The 23,348-nt window shown below is 55.1% G+C and overlaps 2 protein-coding genes across 4 annotated transcripts; one reads left to right on the top strand and one right to left on the bottom strand.

Moving 5' to 3' along the window:
• The first annotated feature begins 565 nt into the window (after positions 1-565).
• Positions 566-14,065, top strand: DOK4 (docking protein 4). 3 transcript variants are annotated; one of them, XM_019666846.1, is made up of 8 exons: positions 566-729; positions 6,017-6,277; positions 10,262-10,369; positions 10,528-10,642; positions 10,937-11,056; positions 11,175-11,364; positions 12,034-12,172; positions 12,343-13,653. In XM_019666846.1, exons 2-8 carry the CDS (start codon positions 6,212-6,214, stop codon positions 12,700-12,702), a joined length of 1,098 nt encoding a protein of 365 aa, XP_019522391.1. In that variant the 5' UTR covers positions 566-729; positions 6,017-6,211; the 3' UTR covers positions 12,703-13,653. The 3 variants fall into 3 exon arrangements, with proteins under 3 accessions (XP_019522391.1, XP_019522390.1, XP_019522392.1); XM_019666847.1 differs by lacking the exon at positions 566-729 and having other exon boundaries at positions 5,918-6,277; positions 12,343-12,466; positions 12,584-14,065; XM_019666845.1 differs by lacking the exon at positions 566-729 and having other exon boundaries at positions 5,917-6,277.
• Positions 14,014-23,339, bottom strand: POLR2C (RNA polymerase II subunit C). The gene is made up of 9 exons (XM_019666848.1): positions 22,342-23,339; positions 22,124-22,173; positions 19,753-19,821; positions 19,555-19,607; positions 16,686-16,814; positions 16,209-16,260; positions 15,820-15,988; positions 15,597-15,671; positions 14,014-15,026 (listed from the first exon to the last, which is right to left on the bottom strand). The coding sequence occupies exons 1-9, from the start codon at positions 22,425-22,427 to the stop codon at positions 14,882-14,884; spliced, it is 828 nt and encodes a 275-aa protein (XP_019522393.1). The 5' UTR covers positions 22,428-23,339; the 3' UTR covers positions 14,014-14,881.
• Between the last annotated feature and the right edge of the window lie 9 nt (positions 23,340-23,348).

Below are 23,348 nucleotides of genomic sequence, written 5' to 3'. Positions count from 1 at the left end.
AAAATGGAAGTTCTGGGTGTTTTGAGGATGGGGAGGCCAGGGGAGGGAAGAAGAGAGTAGCAGACCGCTAGGAGAGCTGACCTCTGGAATAGAGGCGCTGATGCGCTACCACCGGGTGTGTGTGTGTGTGTGTGTGTGTGTTGGGGGGGGTGCTAAGGCAATCTCTGGGGGTCCATGCGGAGGCTGGGCTGTGGATCCCAGGCAGTCCTGTAGGGGACAAGGCAGAAATGTGTGTGTGTGTGTGTGTGTGTGTGTGTGTGTGTCCTAAAGAAGTCAGGGGGTTGAGATTGGGGACTGGAAGCTGATGTGGGGTTCAACTTTCAGGGGCTGAGAGGAAATGTGAGATTGGGATTTGGGGCCCAAGGAAGGGCGGTGGGGCTGAGCCGCGGTACCTGGAGGGGCCGCGGAGGCGCCCTGGCGGAGGTCCGGAGGCGGCGCGTGTCCCGCGGCTCGGAGGAATACGGCGGGGGGCCGTCCGTCCACAGGCCGTGCGGGCGGGGCGGGGCGGGGTGGAAAGGGGAGCGCACCCCAGTCCCTGCTGGAGCCGGAGCCCGGCAGCCGCGCCTACCTCGCTGTCTCCGCCCGGAGTTCGGCGCCGCCGCCGCGACCGCCGCCACCGCCACCGCCGCCTCCGCCACCGCCGCCTCCGCCGGCCGCGCTGCGACGAGGACATGAGCCTGGCCCGCCGCCTGCCCAGCAAGCGCCCCCGGCCCGGGCCGCGGCGCCCAGGTAACTATGGGCCGCGAGGTGGGGAGGGGTCCTAGGCCGAGCCCACGAGACCCTCGGCGACTCCAACCTGAGAACTCTCCAAGCCCACGGGTCCTTCCTCTGGGGGACCCTGGGGACCCATCCCGCAAAGCTAACCCAGGCCCCTGAAACTATCCTCTGAGCTCCATCTACCCCCAGTTTTCCTCTGCAGGGGAGCCCTGTTCCCGGGCCTGACCTCACTACTACCCTACACATACCCACCAGAGAAGCCCAGGCCCCTGTGCTCCGTGCCCTGGGCCTGCCATCCTGAAGGGACGTAACGCAGCCCATTGCAGCCCCCATTTTCCTCCTCTCAGCTCTTCCAATTTCCAAGAGACTGTTCTCTACCCCAGCTCCCTCCCACCCCCCGCATATGGCTCCCACCCTACAACTTAAACTCACGGCCAGCTGCCTCCCATCCTGAACCTTTCTCCCCTGGCCCTGGGGTCCTGTCCAGCTTCTCCCCCAAGGCCCCCAAAGCCCTGCCTCCAGTTAAATGCTTCCTGTCACCGCAGAGGGGCAGGAGTGGAGTTTGGACACCTGGGTGATGTGGGGCAGAGCACACCTCTGTGCAGCCTGCCTGTCCCAAACCGCAGGTGCACAGCAGTTGCCAGGACACTTTGATGGAGGGTCTGGGGTTGTAGGGGGTCTAAAAATCAAGGGCAGTGAGGGGCGGGCGTCGCAGGATCACAGCAGCTCATGCAAGGCTGGGCTTGTTTAGTGCCTATTCTTTTCTTGCTCCTTTCAAAGGGATGTGGCTCCAGTGCAGGCCGTTCTTATCCCCACCCAGGATGGGTCCCAGGAGCTGTGCCCCCTCTCGCCTCTCTGTTGCTTGCCTCTCTGTTCCTGGAAGCTGGCTACTTCCAGCCCTTTCTTCCTGGGCAGGGCAGCAGGGCTGGGCATGACCTCACCCAACAACCCTGGTCAAGGTGGGGCCGCCCAGCTAGGCCTGGACAAAGTGTCAGCATTGCTTCTTCCCTCGAGGCAGCTTTGAACCAAACAGTGGGTCTGGTCCCGGCTGGTTCTCCAGGAACACCAGTTTGTCTGCATGACAGATAGCACTGGGAAAGCACTGGGACCCAAGGAGGTGGCAGCCCGCCTCTGCTCACACACACCTGGAAGTTGAGCTGGGTCTGGCCAGGCGGATACTGGTGGGATACTGGTGGTCGTGGGAGAAAGGACGAGGACAAATCCTGGAGAGCATGTTTTCAGTCGCGCACCCAGCACCCACTCTGCACCATTCTAGGTGTGGGAATGGAGCTGTTAGCTAGACAAAGCCTAGCACCAGGAAGCTGATATTCTAGGGCATTCTAGGAGACAGTGAGCAGCCAAGCAACAGATGAACTGATGAAGGAACAAGAAAATCCTACAGTGATGCCTGTGATGAAGACAGTGAAACGATCTAATAGAGACTGACTGGTGGGGCTCCTTTGGCCAGGGTGGACCGGGAAGGCCTCTCTGAGGAGGTGACCTTCGAGCTGAGACCTGAATGAAGCAGCAGAATGAACCTTGGGACCAGCTGAGGGAACAGTGTTGTAGGTGGATCACAACAGCAGTGGTCCTGCGTGGGAAGGAGTTAGGCTTGTCGTGAAAGAAGCAAGGCCGTACTGAGAGCATGGGGAGACAAGGCCAGAGGGGTGGGCGGGGACCAGGAGAGAGCACAGTGGTAGTGGTGGATGGCACAGCACTGCTTTCCTGACTTAAGGGCCCAGGGTACTGGGGCTGTTCAGATGTCCCCTCCTCCCACCGTTCCTCTGCCCAGTTTGGTATTTGATCTCTTTGCCACCCACCTTGGATGAGACCTGCAGGTTTCAGGGGGTGGCTCTTTGTGGGGATTTGCTTGGAGGGGAGGTGGGAATGGGGGGCTGGATGTGGTGAGGACCCCCTCCTGGTCCTGATAGCAATCAAGCTAGGGGAAAGAGGGCCAGACCACAGGTGACAGGAAATGTCCCTGGTGTTGGCTAGGATCCTACTGATAGGATCTTCTGTATTGGGTGGAGACAGTGAGACAACAGGGAGCCAGTGTCCAGGTAGGGCTGTCCCTGAAGCCCTGATAAGATCCGATCTGTCATGGGGTGGGGAGGCCCAGCCGGGCAGGCAGCCGCTCCTGCTCAGTCATTGGTTGCCAACAGCAGCAAGTAGCGTTTGTTCCGGAGCCAAAGCCTCTAGGCAGAATCCAGGTGCAGAGAGGGAGTGCTTAGGGTGGCTGCCCCATGGGGCAGGTGGGTTCCACCCCTCCCCTCTACTAGGCACCAGGGAGTCCCCCTGCCCCTCCCCACAGGACACCTGCCCTATCTGAGGAGAGGAGCCCTTCAGCCCTGATCTCTCTGTGAAGGAGTTCACGGTGGCCTGGCCCAGGGCGGGTACTGTCTCTGGCTGAGCAGCCAGCTGTGTGGATGCCAAGCTGGAAGGAGAAATGGAGGGCTCTTGCTCCCCCCTGCAGTATTGAGGGGGCCGCTGGGCACCCTGCTTAGTTTCTCTGGGTGTTCAGAGCTGAGATCAGGTCCTCTTGAATTAGTGGGGCCTCTTCCCTGCTGCAGGCTACTGAGAAGCTAGAGCTGGCGCTGGCTCAGGAGCCACGTGGGAAGTAACCCCTATGGATGGCAGAGCTGGGGCTGCCTCAGCCCAGTTTCTGACCTCTATGCCCCATTGGGCCCACCCAGACTCAGCCTGGGGCCCCCTCTCTAGCTTAACACAGTGCAGGCCTTCTGGGGGCTGGGTTGGGTCTGGATTCTCCTCCCTGCAAACACCTGATCCCACTGCCAGTCAAATGTGTGGTCTGTCCATGGGCCCTTTCCTCTCCCTGCCTCCCTCCCTCCCCAGCTCCCCCTTTGCTGTACCATTTTGGGTCCCAGGCTGGGTCTTGCTCTTAACATCATTAGGGGCTGAGTGTGGCCAGGACTCCCTGTGACATGGGGCCAGAGTGAGCTGCCAGGCCCTTTGTCACCCAGGTTTCTCATGGAAGGTTGCTCTTCTGCTGGTTTATGTCTGTGGGGCTGGTTTAGGGTCTGAGGGATGGGACGGGGTGTGGGCCCAGGGACAGACATGGCAAGAGTGCTCCTGAGAGCTTGGTGGCCACAGTCACTGGGGCGCGCCGCTGGGAAGGTAACGGGTGGATCCAGGAAGGAGAGGCCTGCGTTGGGCCGGTGGATGATGGTTGCATGATGGTGGTTTCACAGCCCTGGGCTGGGCAGCAGCTCTTGAAGTAAAAACAGCCCTTGTTTTTGAGTCAGAAGCTCTGGTTCCAAAGCGGGCAGGCAGGTTGCCTCATGGATTTATTTTCTCATTCAAAGTAGGTAAATTCACCCCCCCCCCTTTTTTTTTTTTTTACTGATGGGGAAACTGAGGCACAGAGCTGTTAAGTGGCTTGCCCAAACCACCTGGCCAGCTGAATTCACTTTCCCGGCTGTGCCCCATCCTGGGCTGCCTTGAGTGAACCCTGGGGCCTCGTGTTTTCTTGTAGGTGTATTCTGAGAGGGGTCTTTCCTGCTCTGGACCCACAGCCGGTGGCCAGCCTGCTGTCATCTTGGGAGAGAGTTTTCTGGAAGTAGTCCTTGCTGTGGGGGCAAGGCAGCCCCAGGGGCAGGCGGTAGAGATGGAACTGGGAAACTTTACCTCTCTGACTGCCAGAGCCTGGGTGTGGCTGGGTTGTTGAAGGGACCCCAGACTTTACAGGAGGAAAGGAGACCACTTGTGTGTCCCACTTGGGAAGGTCTTGAACCCCAGGGGCCTGGGATAGAGGGAGTAAATGGGCAGGGAGGCAGCTGAGGGGGTGGTGAAGAGGCCTTCAGGGTACAAGTGGGATAGGGGAGCATTACCCTCTCTGCCTCTCCTTGTTTGCATGTGCCCACTGGGGCAGTCCCATCTGTTCCTTGTTAGGGATTCAACACACAGGCTTCCATGAGATTAATTAATGCCAAGCTGCTGGCAGATTCAACAGCATGCCTGCCTCAGGGCTCTGTCCTGGCAGCACAGATGCCCAGCTGACCCCAGAAATGCTGCTCCATTTCCACCCGGTGACCCCAGAGACATGGGGGGCCATGTTCCTGGCACAGCCCTGCCCGTGAGCCTGGATGGTAGAAAGAGCTTAGATGGTGGCAGGCTGCCAACGATGGCTGCAGGACATTCCACCCCCAGGCCTGCTCCCGTCACCTACTCCGGAACCTCTCATCTGTTTCTGGCTGTTGTTGTGACCTTACCCATGCCACTTATCCTCGCCGGGCAACTTTCCTTTCCCATCTGTAAAATGGGTGTTGGACTGGGTTGTCACGGAGACCCTCCTGAGTCGTATCTGTTGATTCAGTCTCTGGTTTTGAGTGGCCCCTGCAGGCACCCCCATTTCCTGCCCCATATTGACTTCCCTTGGTGCTTCTCACTGTCATCTCTCTGCGTCCTCTGCTCCAGACCCAGCTTCTGTAATTAACTTCTGCCTGTACTCAGGACATGGGAGCCCTGCATGGCCTGGCCAGAGCCAGCGCCCTCACAGACCAGCCCGGTCTTCCCAGCACCAGGCCCTGGGCGAGGGTTCCGCTTCCACGGTAGCCACCTCTAGGCAGCCCAGCACATTCCTCAGGCTTATCTGGGGGCCCACCCTGCTGGACTCTGCCCTCCCACCTAGGAAGCAACACCCAGAGGAAACCCTGAAGAGTCCCAGGGGTTGGGAGCAGGGCCTGAGTGGGCTGGAGGTGATGACTCTCAGCTTCCTGCCTGGAGCTGGAGAGAACCAGGTGTAGGATGGGGTGGGGCAGAGGGATTTGGGGGTCTGCTGAGAGACTGAGGAGGCCATCTTCCTTCACCTCAGGGAACATGGAGTTCACTCAGACACCAGACTCTGTGCTGCCTCCTGGGGAACCCCTCCATCTCTGGGGAGTGCTCTCCCGTGGGGCTCCTGCACTTGCAGGGGACAAGTTGCCCTAAGTCTGCCCCAAAGTTGTACCAGCATTTAGGGCAGGACATCAGCTCCCGCCACCTCTTCCTCTGCCCCCACCTCCACCGCAGAGTCAGCGCCAGTCCTCCCAGGAAGGGGTTAACTCCTCGCCCCAGCCGTGAGGGAGGGGACTGGGCTGGACCATTTTCCTCCTCGCCGCCTCCACCTCGGTTTTCCTGAATGGTTCTGTCGTCCAGGGGTGGGGAGGGAAGGGAAGGAAGAAGGGCGGGAGGAGGGAGGCTGCGAGGGAGGAGTGTGGGAAGAGGAAGGAAAAAAAGAGCGAGACAGCCAGGGGAAGAGAAAGATGTCACTGTCTAATCTCCCTGTCATTTTTATTTCCAGCAGGCGCCGGGCGAAGGAGCTGCTAGAACAATGCTGAGGCGGGCGAAGTGAGCAGCGGCCCGGCTGCGTGCTGTGTGCGGAAACCCAGAAGGAGCGTCTCGAACAGGTGATCGCAGGAGCCGGAAACTGAGGCCACCTGGGCATTCCTCCCTTCGCCTTGGCCGTACCCGGCACCCAAGAGAAGGTGGGGGAACCATGGCGACCAATTTCAACGACATCGTCAAGCAAGGCTACGTGAAGATGAAGAGCAGGAAGCTTGGGGTGAGCCACCCCCCCAGGGCCCTGCCCAGGGACAGGCTCGGAGAACTTGGTCTGGAACCTGGTGGGGCGGGCACACAGCTGCCCGCCTGAGCTCCGCACCGTGCATTTGTGGTCCGGAGGCTTCTGGCCAGCGGGCTACCCAGCATGTGCCTGGGCCCCACTCTGCCTGCTGCAGCCCCCGCCCTAGCAGGACTGGCTGGCATCCCAGTGGCTGGGCCAGCGGTGGCAGCCGATGGGCAGGCAGCTCCCCAGCTATTGTTGAAGTTGTCGCCAGGGCAGCGGCAGGGGCCAGGAGCACTGGAAATGCCAGGCTGTGTTTGAGCTGAGACCAGCGTCTCACTTCCCCGCTCTGCCTCCCTGTTTGTCCCCTCCCCTCTCCTGGCCTCTTTTCTTCTAAGTACCCTCCTCCCCGCCCTGCTTCCTGTTGCGTTCTGTGTACAGGTATTTATGTATTTGTTTACCTTTGGTTGCTTTTACCGGTAAAGCAGTGTTTGGAAAGGAGAGTGTCTGGTTGTGAGGGCTGGCGATGGTGTGAGAGGTGTAGTGGCTGATGTTTATGTGGTTTCTGAATGAGAACTTGGGGCCCATGGCTCTGGGATGGGCCACTTTCCTCCAGGTTGCTACCTCTGCGCTCAGTGCTTGGCCTGGAGCTGGGGCTTGGAGGGTCCATGGAGATAAAGTCTCAGACACACCTGGGGGTGCCACCTCCCGCACTCCCTACTGGTGAAGACCCCCCCAGAAGGCATGAGCAGGGGCCCCAGGGGCCAACGTAATGATCGGGGTTGACCAGGAGCTGCCCCTATTTCTCTGCTGACCCTCCCCACCTCCAGTGAGGACCCTGGCAGCTGTCCCTTCTCCAGTCGGAAGGAAACGCCGGTGACTGAGGTGGCCCAAGCCTAGTGTTTTACCCTGGTCTCTGGTCCCTCCTTTCCCCACTCCCCCATGGCCTTGATGGGGGTGGGGATGGGATAGACTGCTCAAGGCTTCCTGGCGCTCTGCCTGAGTGGGATGGGGGAGGAGCAGGGCTCCATACCAGCTCCTCGGCCTGGGTACTGGACAGAGCAGTGGACAGAGCAGCCCTGGCCTTGGAGAGGGGCTGCCCTCCTGCCTGGCGGCCTGTGAGGGTGTGTCTGTCCAGCAGGAGGCAGCAGCTGAGCAGGTGGGCATGTCTGCAGTCTTACCTGAATTTGGATTTTGTCCCAGCCTGGGCCCCAGCCCAGGAGACTGGGCCCTGGTGGCGATCAGCCGCTCTGTTCTTATCCTGAGAGAGGGATGGATGAGGCTGAGGTGGGGAGGCCGAGTGGGTAGGGGCTCAGCTTCTAGTATGGTTCCTCGTTCCTGTGGGCCCCGACCTAGCAGGTCCCCAGGGACCAGCTGGGCTGAGGCCCTGTCCAGGACAAAGCTTACCCAGAAGGCAAGCCGCTTGGGGCAGCGACTGGGCTCAGTATCAGCCGTGTTCCAAGAGACTGGGAACCCAAGGTGGGCACAGCCGGGAGAGGGGTGCCCCTCCACTTGGAATTCAGCTCCCCCATGCAGACCTGGTGTGAGGGGCTGTGGTCACCCCCAGAGCGGCCAGACTGCCTTGTCTCAGCCCAGAAAGGGGAGCGGGGAGGGGCTGAAAGAGACCGGGACCCCCCCCCCCACCTGCCAGGGCCTTCTTCCTGAGGCAGAGCTGTGGCAGTGTTTCTGAAGCCTGATCAAAGACCTGTGAGACGTGAGGAAGGAGAGCTGTGAGCACAGTGGCTCCCTGGGGCCGCGTGCGTGCGTGTGTGTGTGTGTGTGTGTGTGTGTGTGTGCGCGTGCGCGTGTGTGTGTGAACGTGTGAGTGTGTGTGTGTGCGCGCGCGCGTGTGTGTGAGTGCATGTGTGTGCGCGAGTGTGTGTGTGAGTGTGTGTGAGTGTGCGAGTGTGTGTGAGTGAGTGAGTGTGTATGTGCGTGTGTGCGCGCGTGTGAGTGTGTGCGTGTGTGTGCGTGAGTGTGTGTACATGTGTGTGAGGAAGGAGAGCTGTGAGCACAGTGGTTCCCTGGGGCTGCGCGCGTGCGCGCGTGTGTGTGCGTGCGTGCGTGCGTGCGTGTGTGTGTGTGTGTGTGTGTGTCTGTAACCAGGCAACCAGGGGGCTCAGGCCCCCATGCCTTTTGCCCCTGACGCTGCAGGCTGCATGGAGCCCAACCTGGTGGGGTATATCTGGGTCATGCATGCATCCATTCATTCACTCTCTTCATATGGTCATTCAGAGCTCTGTTAAGGAGGCTACCAGGATGTGAGTAAGGATTCTGAGAATAAAATACAGTCTTTGCCCTAAAGCAGCTCCCAGCTAAAAGCTGAGGCCTGCTGTGATATAGGTGGATAAGCCAGGGGCTGAGCCAGGATCATGGGTGCAGGGGCAGACATGCCTCCTAGGGTTCTAGACAGGAGCCAGAAACGGCATGACTCTGGCTTCTTGGGATGGGGCTGTCTACGTTCCCTGTACGCTGGGCCTCTGCCTGCTGAGGTCCTGGTGCTCGCATGGCAGAACGGCTGGAGAGGAGGCAGGGGCTTGGGGCTATGGCCCAGAGGGCCCCTCACCTCTTCTGCTCTAGGCCACTCGTTAGTCTCCCTCTTTGCCTGTGAGAGATTCCAGAGATTCCTGGAGAATGGGGTCCACTGGATTCTAGAGTGCCCACTGAATGAGTAGGTACAGCACAGCCAGACTCTGGGCTGGAAGAGAGCCAGAAGCAGGGGGGCAGGGGCCGAGGAAGGAGAGTAAGCAATGCAGGGAAGTGGCTGGGTCCACTCCTCAAGGTGTCTGACCAGCCAGGATGCCCCTGGTAGCCGTAGAAAATGGTCTGCTCCCTCCTCCCTGGCTCCTTGACCCTTGGGAGGAGTCCAAGAAGCTACAGAGAATCTGTGTGGTTTTAGGCACAGGGTCATTGTTGGTGATTGGACAAGGAGGGAACCTTGCCAGGGAAGATGCTGTGCTCCGGGGTAACCCCAGGAACCCCAGGTTCTTAGCCCTGCCCCTTGACCTCTGAGAGCCTCTGGCTTCCCAACTGGAACAGGGAACTAACCCTGGCCTCCTACACCCCAGCATTGGTTAAGAATGAAGAGAGTGGGTGAGTGAAAGCTCCTGGAGATAAGGGGTGTTGCCCACATCAAGCCCTCCCCCAGCTCTGAGAACAAGGGCTGTGATGATGTGCAGGCCGGGGGCGGGCAAGGGTCTAATACCTGTCCCTAGCACGCTCCCGCTGTTGTGACTGGTGCTGCTGGGGCCTTGGGCAGAATGTAGTGTGCATTGGGCTCTGCATATTGGCTCTGGATCTAGACAGCCTGTTTTAAATACCATTTGTTAGCTGTTACTTAACTTTGTGGTGCCTCAGTTTCCTTATCTATAAAGTCGAGATAGCAGAACCGACCTCAAGAGTGACTCTGAGACTGTGTAGAGCGCTGACAAAAAGTACAAATGAGAAGCACTCAGTAAATGTTGGCTATTTATATTACAGTTGACCCTTGAACAATGTGGGGGTTAGGAGAGCAAACCCCCATCCCCCACACAGTAGAAAATCCGTGTATAACTTTGACTCCCCAGGTGTCCCTCCAGGATCTGTGGGAGATTGGATCCAGGATCCCCGCAGATGCCAAAATCCGCGGGTGCTCAAGGCCCTTATATAAAATGGCTTAGAACAGTACCTAAAGTCAGCCTTCCACAGCCACAGACCCCCAACCACAGATCAAAAATCCTGAAAAACCTGGGGAGATAGAAGGTCGACTATTTATTGAAAAAAATCTGCGTATACGTGGACCCTCATGGTTCCAATTTGGGGACGGGATCTCATCCCTAGGGGTGTGGCATGCTGCTGCCAGCTGTCCCCAGGTTTTCTCCTGAGCTGGGGCTCCTGGGAAGGCTGTGTGGCACTGCCCCCCGCCGTAGGCAGGGGTAACTGCAGGGTCACGTTGGGTGGGAATGGTCCTGAGAAGTCTGACTCCCTTGTCATCTTGCCCCCCAGATCTACCGCAGGTGCTGGCTGGTGTTCCGGAAGTCCTCCAGCAAGGGGCCCCAGCGGCTGGAGAAGTATCCGGATGAGAAGTCAGTGTGCCTCCGAGGCTGCCCCAAGGTTAGGGGGCCTGGGCCCTAGCTCCCCTAACCTGTAAGCAATGATGATTTAAGAGTCCAGAGGTTCAAGAGTACCCTGCCGGGGTACTGTGGCGGAACTGTGGGGGATGCGAGGGTGGTGCTCTGGCCTGACTGAGTCCCTTGTGGATGCTGTCCCAGGTGACCGAGATCAGCAATGTGAAGTGTGTCACGAGGCTCCCCAAGGAGACCAAGAGGCAGGCGGTGGCCATCATATTCACTGATGACTCAGCCCGTACCTTCACCTGCGACTCAGGTGAGGAGCTGGGGCTGCAGACCTCCATCCGGCCTCCCCCGGGCCAGTCATGGTCCAGTGGTCCAGTCAGGAGGCAGAGCACGGCTAGCCCTGGCCGATGTGATGGGTGAGGGTGAGGGTGGGGGTGCCTTTGTTTGAGGCAGCAGGCCCCCAGGATGAAGCGGGGCAGGCAGGCAGAGTCCCCTGGCCTTGCCCTCCCTGCCTTGCATGGTGGGGTAACTCAGGCTGAGGAAGGTGGGGTGGGCTGTTGGGGGACCCTGAGCTGGCAGCATGATGAGGTGCCGTTTTCTCCAGAGCTGGAGGCAGAGGAGTGGTACAAGACGCTGTCCGTGGAGTGTCTGGGGTCGCGGCTCAACGACATCAGTCTGGGAGAGCCGGACCTCCTGGCCCCAGGGGTGCAGTGTGAGCAGACAGGTGAGGCCTGGCACTGGCACTGGGGAGCGGGGAGGCTAAGGAGAGGGGCGGGGTGGGGAGGACGGAAGGCAGGAGGCCTCCCCACGGGAAGCTCCAGGCCCGCTGTCTCCCACCCCAGATCGCTTCAACGTCTTCCTGCTGCCCGGCCCCAACCTGGATGTGTATGGCGAGTGCAAGCTGCAGATCACCCACGAGAACATCTACCTCTGGGACATACACAACCCCCGCGTGAAGCTCGTCTCATGGCCCCTCTGCTCACTGCGCCGCTACGGCCGGGACGCCACACGCTTTACCTTTGAGGCTGGCCGGTAAGACCCTCTGGCCTCCTCTCCCTGTCCCACCATGGTCATCATGGTGGCTGCTCTTCACTGTGTCAGGCATTGTGCTGGGAGCTTAATTTATCGGCATAGCAATCCAAAAGGGAAGGTAATGTTCCCATTTCACAGATGATGAAACTGAGGCTTACCGAAGGCAGGTGAAGGGAGGCTGTTTACCAAGTCAAACTGCTTGTCAAATGCGGGCACTGGTACTTACTAGCTCTGGGACTGTGGGCCCGAGTCTCAAATTTCCTCATGTGTTACGTAGGGGATAAGAAATGGACCTGACCTCACGGAATTATGGTGAAGATTGAATGACCTCTGGAGCCAGCTTGACTGAACTTGGATCCCATATAATCCTCTGTATAACCTTGGTCATGTTACTTACCTTCCGAATGCCTCAGTTTCCTCATCTGTAAAGTGGTTTGCAGAAACTAATAATGGGGAAACTGTAATAGTGCTCACAGACCAGAGCGGGGTGGTGAAAACTGAATGGGTTAATTCTTGTAAAGCATTTAGATCAGCACCTGACACATCAGAAATGCCCAGCATGTTCGGGGGGACAGCCCTGTTCCCAAGAGGGCCTGGGGTACAGGAGAGCCCAACCAAGCACGTGCATGGCCCCCACCACCTTGCCCTCCATGCCACTTCTGTCCCCAGGATGTGTGACGCTGGGGAAGGGCTCTACACCTTCCAGACGCAGGAAGGGGAACAGATTTACCAGCGGGTCCACAGTGCCACCCTGGCCATCGCCGAGCAACACAAGCGGGTCCTGCTAGAAATGGAGAAGAATGTGAGGGTGAGGCAGTGGGTCTCAGTCCAGGGTACAGGGGAGGGTGGGGGGGGGGCTGCCAGGTGTCTCCACTTAGTGTTTACACAGTAGAGGCAGGCAGGGTCTTGGGCTGACTGCCTGGGGACAAGCCACTGCCACCAAAGCTAATGGGAGGGTCCCCCTTCTCTGCCCCACAGCTGCTGAACAAGGGCACAGAACATTACTCCTACCCCTGCACGCCCACTACCATGCTGCCCCGCAGTGCCTACTGGCACCACATCACGGGCTCCCAGAATATTGCTGAGGCCTCCAGCTATGCCGGTGAGTCGCTGCAGTGCCCCACACTCGCCCGCCATGAGGCTCTGTGGAAGACAAGGCCTTCGGGGCAGAGGTCTTTTGACCTGGACTTGCGTCCTGAGCCTACCTCTGTGTCCACAGGTGAGGGGTATGGGGCAGCCCAGGCCAGCTCAGAAACGGACCTCCTCAACAGATTCATCCTGCTAAAGCCAAAGCCCAGCCAGGGGGACAGCAGCGAGGCCAAGACCCCAGCCCAGTGACAGCAGGGCTAGTGTGCACTGGTGACTGCGGGGGCTGCCTGCTGTGGGCTGACTGCAGCGTGCTGGGGACAGCCTCAAGAAGCTGCTGGCCAAGGGCCTGGAGAGAGGGAGCAAGCTGTCCCTTCCTTGCCCCCATGAGTGAGGCTGGACCAAGGCAAAGGGCTGGCCACACCACCTGAGCATGTGTTGAGGGGCTGGAGCTACCATGGGACTATATACTGTTAATGATTTTAATATATACCGCTTAATACATATTCTATATTAATGAATTTCCCCGTCCCTCCCTGCCACTACATACACATTTTTTAATCCCATGACCAGGCCACAGTCAAGGCTGGTTTTGAAGGTGCCTGTCCTCCATGGTACAGCCCTCCTGCTGCCAGAATTGCTTGAGCTGCCAGGGCCAGAGGGAGACAACCAGAACTCAAGGCTGGCGCTGACTGCGGGCCTTTCCCAGGCAGCCCTGGGGCGAACACAGTAGGTGGCTTCCCAACTCCTCTGGGCCTAGAACGGCACCGAGCTTACACTGTGCCACTTGGTAGCCTTGCACTTGGGAGTTTTAAGCACAGGTGACATCTGGTTGACACCTCAGGTGAAAATCTAGTTTGAAAAAGGAAATTTCTGCCCAGGTTCCTTCCTACTTAGTAAGTAGGCTGAGAAGTTACCCTGGAGGTAGGGGTGCTGGTAACCTTGGGGAGGATGCCAGTCCCGAGCTCTGTCCTGACCCAGGGCCAGGCCAGGAGGGAAGGCCGCGGCAGGACTGCTGTGGGGAGCACCCCTGCTGCCCCCTCACTGACATGGGATGGGCAATGCCCCCCTCTGCGGGGCCCCTCTCCGTTTGGCCACCCACTGGCCAGCCAAAAGCACTCAGAAACCGAGCCTTTCCCACTTCCTCCTCCCCACATGGTGCTGAGGCTCCCTGCTGAAATGCAATTAAAGCAATTGATTTTCTAGTGCTGGTATTTATTGACTACCGGGCAGAAGGGCTATCTTTCTATTCACATCAAACCTTTGGTTGTGTGTGTGGTTTATGTTTTTGTTTTGTTTTTTTAAGTATGTTAGGGTTCTAATTTGTGGGAACAGACCTTGTTACCTTGTTGTAAATAACCACTATTCAAGTTGTGGCAGGATGACAAAGAGGCCCCTCCAGCAGAGCCCTGGAGCCAGGGAGGTGGCCGCAGCCAGCTCAGCTCTGCGCCTGACCCGGGAATACCCACCCAGAGGAATGAGCGAGCCTGAAGAGCCTGGCCCCAGGCCTTGGCGAGGAGGCAGAGCTGGCTGGCTCAGCTAGTGGCACGATGACGCATGAAGGAGATTATGTTGTGCTCTTTATTGCCAAAAATAAAAACTTTTAAAAAGACAACTACTGTTAATCAATAAATATCCCTTCCTTTCTGTACTGGATCTCTGGTTTTCTCCAGGTCCCTCCTGCCAGGCTGCCTAATTACCTGCTTTGAGTATGTTCCTATCTAGAAAACTAAGGGGTCAAGGCCAGACCTTCATTACGGCCCTGGTCCACCCTCTTCCCACCGTAAACTCAGTAATTGGGGGCCACTGGCAGTAACGTCATACTGAAGGGTAAAGACTGAAATACGGGGTTTATGGGGGGCAACCAGGATCTAGCACTGTTCTCAAATTAGGGACACTTGGGAATCTGAATCAAGTGTCAGTAGGCTGGCCCTGGGCAGGGACTGGGTTTGTAAGCAGCCTGAATGAGGGTCCTAGCACTCAATCCCAACACCCTAAGCCTAGGGTATAACGGAAAATTCCAACTTTTCGACAGAAAGTAAAAGTGAAATGACCAAAAGAGGAGAGCCCACCTTGGTAGTGCTTACCAGGGAAGCAGTATGGCCCCTACAAGCAGATTACGAAATGGGGGAAAGGGATGTCCTGGGGAGTGCCACTGGCAATTACAAAGCAGGGCCAGGGTGCTACGTGTCCAGTGAAAGCTGCCTGGCCTCAAATACCACTGGCACCCCTGATAACCTACCTATGACCGTGCAAGGAGGGATGGGCCTATCCTTCCCCACTGCTACCTTTCTAGTTGGTACTGATGGCTTGCCAAGGAGCTGGAGCAACAACAGCTGTCCAGACCCCAGGAGCTAGAAGAGTCTCGGGAGAGCCCCCAAAGCCCGCTGCTGGCTCGGGTCTCCCTTTTGCTCGAACAGGCGAGCTGCAGCTAGTTTATGGTGAGGACGTCACTCTGGATCTCGTGGCTTAACTGGGTCTGTAAATCACTCAGCTTCTTCTTCAACCCAGAGAGCGCTGAGAGGACGATGGTCTCAGGGCGCAGAGAGCCACACGACTCCACATTGTAGTAAAACCTGAGAAGCAAGAGTCTGGTGAGAGGCCTCCCCGAGGAGCTGGCTCGCCCAAGCTGCGGCCATGGCCACCCTCTCCCTTCTGAATCTTGACTCCTTTCCCACTGGGAACTCGACCTTGCCCCAGGGTTGACCTCCAACCTCTTACAAACAGTGGTCCCCATGCACTTTATAGGACCTCAAGCAGGCTATAGTCATCTCAAAGATATTGTGAAAACCTCAAAACACTTCTGTATGGATGTGCTCCACGGAGGAGAAAGTGGAAAATCAAATAGGGTCACACGTTCCAGGATCTTCATGTTCATCACTAGAAGACTGGTCAGTTTCTGGCCCTAGGTTGACACCTTCTTTGGAGGTTGAAAACCAGAATAGGCACAGCTTGGATAACTAGAGGCCCCTCTTTCTCAATGACTAAAAGAGGGATCTGCCCCGGGATGGTCACACACCATGGGTTCAGCAGTTATCAGCCCCTCAGCTAGGACATGAAGGAAAGGGCCTCCTCCCTAACTCAAAGCCTGCACAAAAACGCTATGTTCTTACACACTTGACCTTCACACTGGACCAGGGTCTTACCTCTCTGGCTTGCCGTTGGGGTCGTAGGGAGCCTGTGACTCATCCTCATCCAGCTCTGAGTACTCACTCTTTGGCCTAGAGTCAAACACAGGTCAGCACAGGGTTATATGCTGCTTCCAGGAATCCCGTGTCCACACTGAGCCTGCCCCCACCTCTGTCACAAGGAGCCAAGTCCACCCTCACCCACCTTCACTGCCTGCCTTCACTCCCAGCTGCGACCTACCATTCCTCTGGCTTGGGGTACACTGTGTGCCTTAGGGCATTGTCGGGATCGTATTCAAAAGCCACCCCCGCAGTTGGGTTCCACTTGGCATGCTCTTTGCCAAAGCCCTTTTTGGCATAGGCTCGAAGTCTCAGCTCCTGGCCCTTTCTCAGCTTGACGATGAGGATGTCTGCAGGGAGAGGCAGGAGTCAGTCAAGGGCCAGGAGAGGCGTGGTCCTCCAAATTTTGACCTGGAGTGCCACTGGAAGACCACACACATCTGGAAAATGGGTCAAAGGCCAGTTGACGAGCCCAAGCAGCACGAGAAGCTGCGTCACATCTCTGCCTCCCTGCTGGCCTGCAAAGCGGCAGGTTGGGTAGCCATGTGCACACTCACTCCAGCCCCTTACCATCCTGTTCCACATAGTCATTGGGGTCATTATCTCGGTTCCGGGATGTCACCTGCAGGAGCCCAAACAGAGACACTTGTTAGCTGTTCATCTTCCCAGTCACTCCTCTGGCAACTACCTTCCAGATCACCTCCTGCCAACCAGGGACGCAATGCCTGGGAATGAGGTGGTAGAAGTGCCTACTAGGGCCCAGTCAGCGCTGGTGACTGTACTCCAACCCCTACTTCACAGCTTTGTGACAGCCTTCTTTGTCAAAATAGTACTATGGCCTTTACAAGTGTCCTGGGGTGACAGGACACACAGCACCAACAATGCTTCTGCCCACCTGAGCACTCCTAGGTACCAGGTTCAGGTTAAGGCAGAGGGAAGCATGGGGAAGGTCGGTGTCTTGTAAGAATGCACCCCAGTCCGGCCCACTTGGGCCAGAAGGTGAAATGCAAACGGTCCTGCGCAGGGAAGGTGTTCTCAGACACTGACTGGAATGACACGGGGGCTGTTGGAGATGAGGTCTCGAGACGTGACATGACGAGTTTGGTCTTCGTTGCACCGCACGTCGAGAGTGAACTCCACGGAGCACTCGGGGCAGAACTCTTCACATGTGCAGTCCTGAGGCGGGAAGAAAGGCAGGAGTGAGTCTACGGAGAGATGGCGGATCCTGTGCTCCCTGCTTCTAACACCCAGTTCCTCAAGTCTCTTCACCTGTAGAAGGGCTGGCCAGTCCCCAGGCTCTTGTGATAACCCGGTACACCTGGGCTGCTCAAAGGCCGGTGCTTCTCAGTTTAGAGACAACCCGTACAGGCCAACACCCACACTTCCTTCCCATGCCCACCAGCTGCCAGGCCCACACTGGGAGACACACTGCTAACATCTCAGCCTGGCCCTCCGAGCACTCGTCCTCAGAGAACCACGGCGGTAAGTGAGAAGAGGGTGCTTTCATACGCTAGTTCAGCTTGCCCAAGAACTGAGTGGACTAGCTTGGGAATGTAATCATCACGTAAAATAAAATGATCCAGGGAACAATAGAAAAAAAGTACTTTTCAAGTTCTGGGCTACTGACCTTGTCTAAAAACCACCAACACTTTAATGGAAAATTTCATACACTCACAAAAGCTGAGAAGAGTATAATAGGCTGCCACCATGTAACCATCACTTAGCTTCAACAATTATCAACAGCTTGAAATTGTTTAAGTAACTGATTCTTAAAACAACCCATTCCGTTAGGGACTATCTGCTAGTTTAACTTCAGCCAAGAAGAGAGTTACTAGATTATAATCAAGCAAACTGTTCTCCCCTCACACCAGTGAGGAAAATCCAACCTACTTTTGTTATTTTTGAGATGATGAGGGAGAACTACAGGCCACACCTGGCCAGTCTGCAGTCAGTCACACACAGGTTAGGTGGGAAGGCAACCTAGACCTGTGAGACTGCATCACTCTTAGAAATTTGAAACAGAACAATCGAAATGTAATGGAAGATAAAAATATGAATAGGTAGGTACTCAACCTCAAAAAAAAGGTATAATGAAAGAAGGAGTCTGCTTGAGATTAAAAGAGTCTAAAGAGGTATAACAACCAAATGCAATATATAAATCTTGGCTGGATCACAAACAAAAAACGATAAAGGACATTTGGGGGACAACTAAGAAAATCTGAATATGAACTGTACATAGATATTACAAATTAGTGCTAATTTTCTTAGGCATGATAATGTGGTTATGTAGGACAATATCCTTATTCTTAGGATATGTGTTACTGAAGAAGCTAGGGGAGAAGTATCATGGTCCCTGCAACTTTCTTTCAAATGGTTCAGCAAAAATAATAACATATATATAAAAAATAAAGCAAATGTAGCAAAATAATAACAACTGGTAACTAAAGGTGAAAAGTAAATGGGTATTATTCTATTTCAACTTTTCTGTATATTTTTCAGAAAAGAAAAAAAAAAGGATCACACCACCTTTCAGTAAATAAATACTAGAAAAAAATTTAATGGAAGGGATTACTAGGTAATAGGACATGCATATCTTTATACAAGATAGTGCCAAACTGGGCCAGCTGAGTGGCTCAGTTGGTTAACAGCTTGCTCAAGAGTGCAAGCTCTGAGCAACAGGGTTGCCGTTTCGATTCCTACATGGCCCTGAGCTGAGCTGTTGCTGAGCTGCCAACAGGTGGCAGGATGGCTCAGCTAAGAATACATAAAAAAAATAAATAAATAAATAAATAAAAGATAGTGCCAAACTGCTCTTCAATTGGTTGTACACCTGTCCCCACTAATATCTGTATTTTATTTCTTAAAAACAAAAATATGGAGAGGTGAAGCAAATATGGCAAATGTTAAAATGTGACAAGTTGTTTGGTGGGAGCATGAGTATCTGTTATATTAGCTCCACACTTTGTTGTGTGCTTAAGTATTCCTTTTAAAAAATACATATATATTTATAAGATATATTAGCCACCATGAAAATGACATGCCCTTGGGAATTAGATGGGTTGATTCAGGATCACCTAAAGCAGCGGTTCTCAACCTTCCTAATGCCGTGACCCCTTAATACAGTTCCTCATGTTGTGGTGACCCCCAACCATAAAATTATTTTCGTTGCTACTCTATAACTGTAATTTTGCTACTGTTATGAATCGTAATGTAAATATCTTTTTGTTTTCTGATGGTCTTAGGCGACCCCTGTGAAAGGGTCGTTCAACCCCCAAAGGGGTCGTGACCCAAAGGTTGAGAACCGCTGACCTAAAGCCATCAAGAGGGAATAGTCTCAAGCTATTATCTAACGCAGTCCCGGTGAAGGGATGCAGGTAACCTAATCCTGTCCCGTTCTCTCCCTAGTCCTAGGCCAGTTAACATGTATGAGAGAGGGAGTGCGGCCCTAGAGGAAGGGAGCCATGTTTTACAAATCTGGCAGACACCAGAACGCCAGTCCCTCAGGTGCTGCTCTGTGGACAGTTCCCACTCCCTCTCCTTGACCCTGCCCCTGCACCCCAACTTCCTGTTGACTCCCTTTAGCCTCCTAGGCCCGTTACTGGGAAGAGATGCTCTGGAAAGCAGGGTCTGAACAGATCAGACTCAAAAGAAACAACCCTCCATCCCACCCCCGTTCAGTATACATGGGCATTCTGGTGTATACCCCGTCTTGTGTGACGGGCTAAAGAGACTGATGCCCTGTGAGCCTAATCAATCTGAGGCCCATCAGAACCACGGACTAATGACTGCCCTGGGCTCTGGACAACACCTCCATATTGTCTTTCTAAAGGCTAGAGGCAAGATGTCAGGAAAATCCTTCTGAGAACCGAAGGCCCAGCCTCCCCTTTCCCACATTCCGCCCGATCACCCAGCATACCCGGGAGTACTGCAGCTTATCCACGATGTCGTCACTAGTGAGGGGGATTAACCCTAGAAGACACAGAAACACGCTTTGAAGAAGGCCAAGTGGCCAAGCCAAAAGGAGACCCTGGAAGTCCCCTTGGGAGTGAGGAGGCTTCCTCTCTGGCACCAGGCACAGCCCCCTCCCTTTCACCTCCCAAAACCCGCCACTCACCAAGCCTGTGCGCGATGAACTCGTCATGAAGGACTGAAGAATTGGCATCAATCTGAACCCAGTCAATGGCTACAAAATGAAGGCAGCAGACATGCAGCTTAGACACCAAATTCACTTGAAGACTTAGAGCAGTGGCTCCCAAGATTTAGGAATCACTGGGTGCTTACTAAACTACAGGGGCCTGGGCCAGGCGGCCAGGCACTCTGCTTCACACAGCTCTCGAGTGGAGCCCAGGAATTTGTGTATTGACAAGACCCGCACACACCACGTACCCGCTTCCCTACTCAGGCGGGCTTAATGAAGGGGGTTCCGGTACCACACAGAAACACCGACTTAGAGCTGAGTTTCTCTAAGCTGAATATTTCCGTGAGAAGCACTTATCTGCTATTCATGCCAACACCAAATCCAAGAACACAAACTATCTGGGTACTTAAAAGTTAGGGAAAACCTCACACAGGTAACACAGACTTCTGGTCCATATCTCATTCTATGATATAATGACTAGATTACCCAATTTAACACTTTATTATCACTCAATCAACTAATGTCTACAGAACTCCTTTAATGGGCAAGGCACACTAAGTAGAAAACCCCATCGCTACCAGCAATGAGCTAATAGGAGGACAAGGACTCCGTGCTCATACACACTTGCCTTAAACACACACTCACTCATTCATTCATAAACATCTGCACGTAAACAAATTCATAAAGCAAATGGCATTGGAGCCCAACTGCCGAATGACACCAGGAACAGAGCTCCGACCAGGACTGGACAAAGCCAGGCCCCAATCCTGTGCTGACCGGTGTTTGACTCTAGACCATGGATGAGGATGAGTCACAGGCTCCCTACGACCCCAACGGCAAGCCAGAGGGGTGAGACCCCGGTCCAGCACGTGAAGGTCAAGTGTGTAAGAACACAGCGTTCTTGTGCAGGCTTTGAGTCAGGGAGGAGGCCCTTTCCTTCATGTCCTAGCTGAGGGGCTGATAACTGCTGAACCCATGGTGCGTGACCATCCCGGGGCAGATCTACGCCTCCGAATGCGTCCCCCACCCAAGTCAAATAAGAGCCATGCGCCGAGCTAGTCTGCCTCTGCCCCTCCACTCCTCCGGCCCCTGGCCCTGGCAGGCCCTTACCCGCTCCTGTGCAGGTTACAATCCTGAGCCTCCAAAACACCAAGCTTTGCCCTCCCTCCATGATACAGGCACGATCACTCCCTCCCTGTAAGCTCCTCCCTCACAACACTCTGCCCAGGTTTCTCTTAAGACACCTGTCATAGTGTGTCTCGTGCTGTACTTGTGTATGGGTTGTCTCTACCTCAAGCTTTGAAAATTCTTTGGAACAGGGTCTTCAGGTGTCTTAGCTTTTGTATTCCTAGCTGTGACCCGTTCTGTAACAGGTTCTCAATTATTATTTGCAGAACTGAATTGGTGGGAAAAGTGGCATTTAGACTCGGAATGTCAGGGCTGCAACATAACGTACAACTCGCTCATTTCTGATTAGGCAGAGGGAGGACCAGCACGCCGAGCTCTGGGTTGAAGTGACTGGGGTGGTCGTGGTGGATAAAAGCGCCATGTTCTCTTCTTGTGCAAACATTTGGCCTGTTTATTTCCTTAGGGGTCTGCACACTTGGTGCAGCAGCTCTGAACCACAGCAGAAACACATCCTCCCTCCTGCAAGCGCCAACGACACTGACGCGCTCTCTGCTTCTCCCTTCTCCTGAGCCACTGACCCACCAAGGCTGTCTTGCATTAGTGCTGTCTGTGGATTCATCTTTTCCCTGCAACTTCACGACAGGGTCCACGACAGCAAGAACTCTCTACTAGTTTTGCATTCCCTGTGCCCAGCACCACGGCCTGGCATTAATGTTCCATAAATGCAACTTAAGGAACAGATTCATAAAACGACATCTACCGACACTGAACATAAGCTAAACACAAGGCACTTAACAGAGATAACCTCACTTAAGCCTTGATATCACCGAGATGCGTGCTAGTAGCGTCCAAATGTTACAGAGGAAACTGCAGCTCAGTTTAATAAGTTGCCCGTTTCACAGAGGCAGTAAGTGAAAACACTATTCTAACTCAAGTTCGCAGACTCCTGAACCCATACTCTTCCTTTTCATCAGTGCAAACGTAGGAGTGAACGAAGCTAAGCGGCCCGCGAGAGCCGGGGAGGTGGCCAGAAGTGGCCTTGGGCGAAGGGCACAGGGTCCGCTACAGTCCCCAGAACTGCTGTTCTCTCAACGCCCCTCCCCTCGGCCCAAATCAAGGACTGGAAGCAGGTGCCCAAGGTGTGTTGCGGGGGGTGGGGGTGGAAGGGGAAGGGAAGACGACTTGTGGCCCTGGCAACGAGGAGGCGGGGGGCGCTTACCGATTATGGGCACCTCAGCGATGAAGACCCTCCGAATAGAATTGGCCACCCTGAGGGATGAAAACCAAGCGGCGTGAGGACCCCGCAGGCTCGAAAGGCCGGTCCCGCGGTTCCCAGAGTGAAAGCCCTGGCACAGGCGGGCCAGCAGCACGAACCCCGCCCCGCCCGGGCTTCAACCCTGGCGCTCCAGAGTCGCCAGCTTCCCTCAGCCGACTCACGCCAGGTCCGTATTCTCGATGATGAACTTGACATTCTCGTCGGTGAGCTCCGTGATTCGCACGGTGGGCTGATTGGCGTACGGCATCGCGCCCGGCTAAGCTCCCGTGTCAGCCCGCTGCGCGCCGCCGCACCGGAAGTCACCGGAAGGCGGTCGGCGCGGCCTCCGCCGCTTCCCCGGAGACGCGCCCACAGCGCCGCCTGCCGCTCGGAGGCCGGGGCTGCTCCGGACCCGCCGTTTTCCACCCACCACCTGGTTTGAATGCACCAGGTTCAACCATTGCGGAAGGTGATTTGGCAAAAACATGCATACGCCCTTGACTCAACAGTAACACTTCCAGGAATTCATACTGCAGAAATACTTGCAGTTGTAAGCAAAGATACATGTAACAGGGACGATCGCTGCAGCAGTTTTTAACAGCAAAAAAATAAAACTGTCCATTGACAGAAACCTGGTGAAATATACAAACACAGGAATACTATGACATACGTCTTTAAAAAGAATAAAGTTTGTACATTTATGGAAAAACAAAAGTATACTTTAGCAAAGTATATTTGAACGGTAGGTATGTACTGTTTCCTTTCCACCCTCAAGCCTGGATCATGCACTTGTGGACCTGCAGGAAGATACAATGCTCTTTACTTCAAGGCATCATCTACAGCTCTGCATAGTTGCGGTGGGTGGGTGGCTCTTCATCTCTGCATCCCCAGTGCCTGCCAGTGTTCATCTCACTGGGTGAATGCTCAATAAAGAACGACCAAATTCCCCTAAACAGCCAGGAGAGGGGTTTGAACAGGCCTGGAAAAGTTGGGAGCTGCTCACCGAGAAAAGAGGCCTTAAAATAGAACTGGGGGTGGGGGCTACATTTAGTGGGCAGAAGAGTAATAAGAGGAGATAAAGAGGCGTTTGCCTTAGCAAGGAGTGACACCTGAGACAGAGGAAGGGCTTCTTTGAGGGGGCCCTTGCCCACAGCCTGTGTCATCTCTGTAAATTAAATATTAAGGTTGT

The sequence above is a fragment of the Hipposideros armiger genome, unplaced genomic scaffold (genome assembly GCF_001890085.2).
Source record: "Hipposideros armiger isolate ML-2016 unplaced genomic scaffold, ASM189008v1 scaffold_479, whole genome shotgun sequence".
In the NCBI taxonomy this organism is placed as follows: Eukaryota; Metazoa; Chordata; class Mammalia; order Chiroptera; family Hipposideridae; genus Hipposideros; species Hipposideros armiger.
The sequence above is the reverse complement of the archived record's forward strand: the minus strand, read 5'-3'. Positions and strand labels throughout refer to the sequence as shown.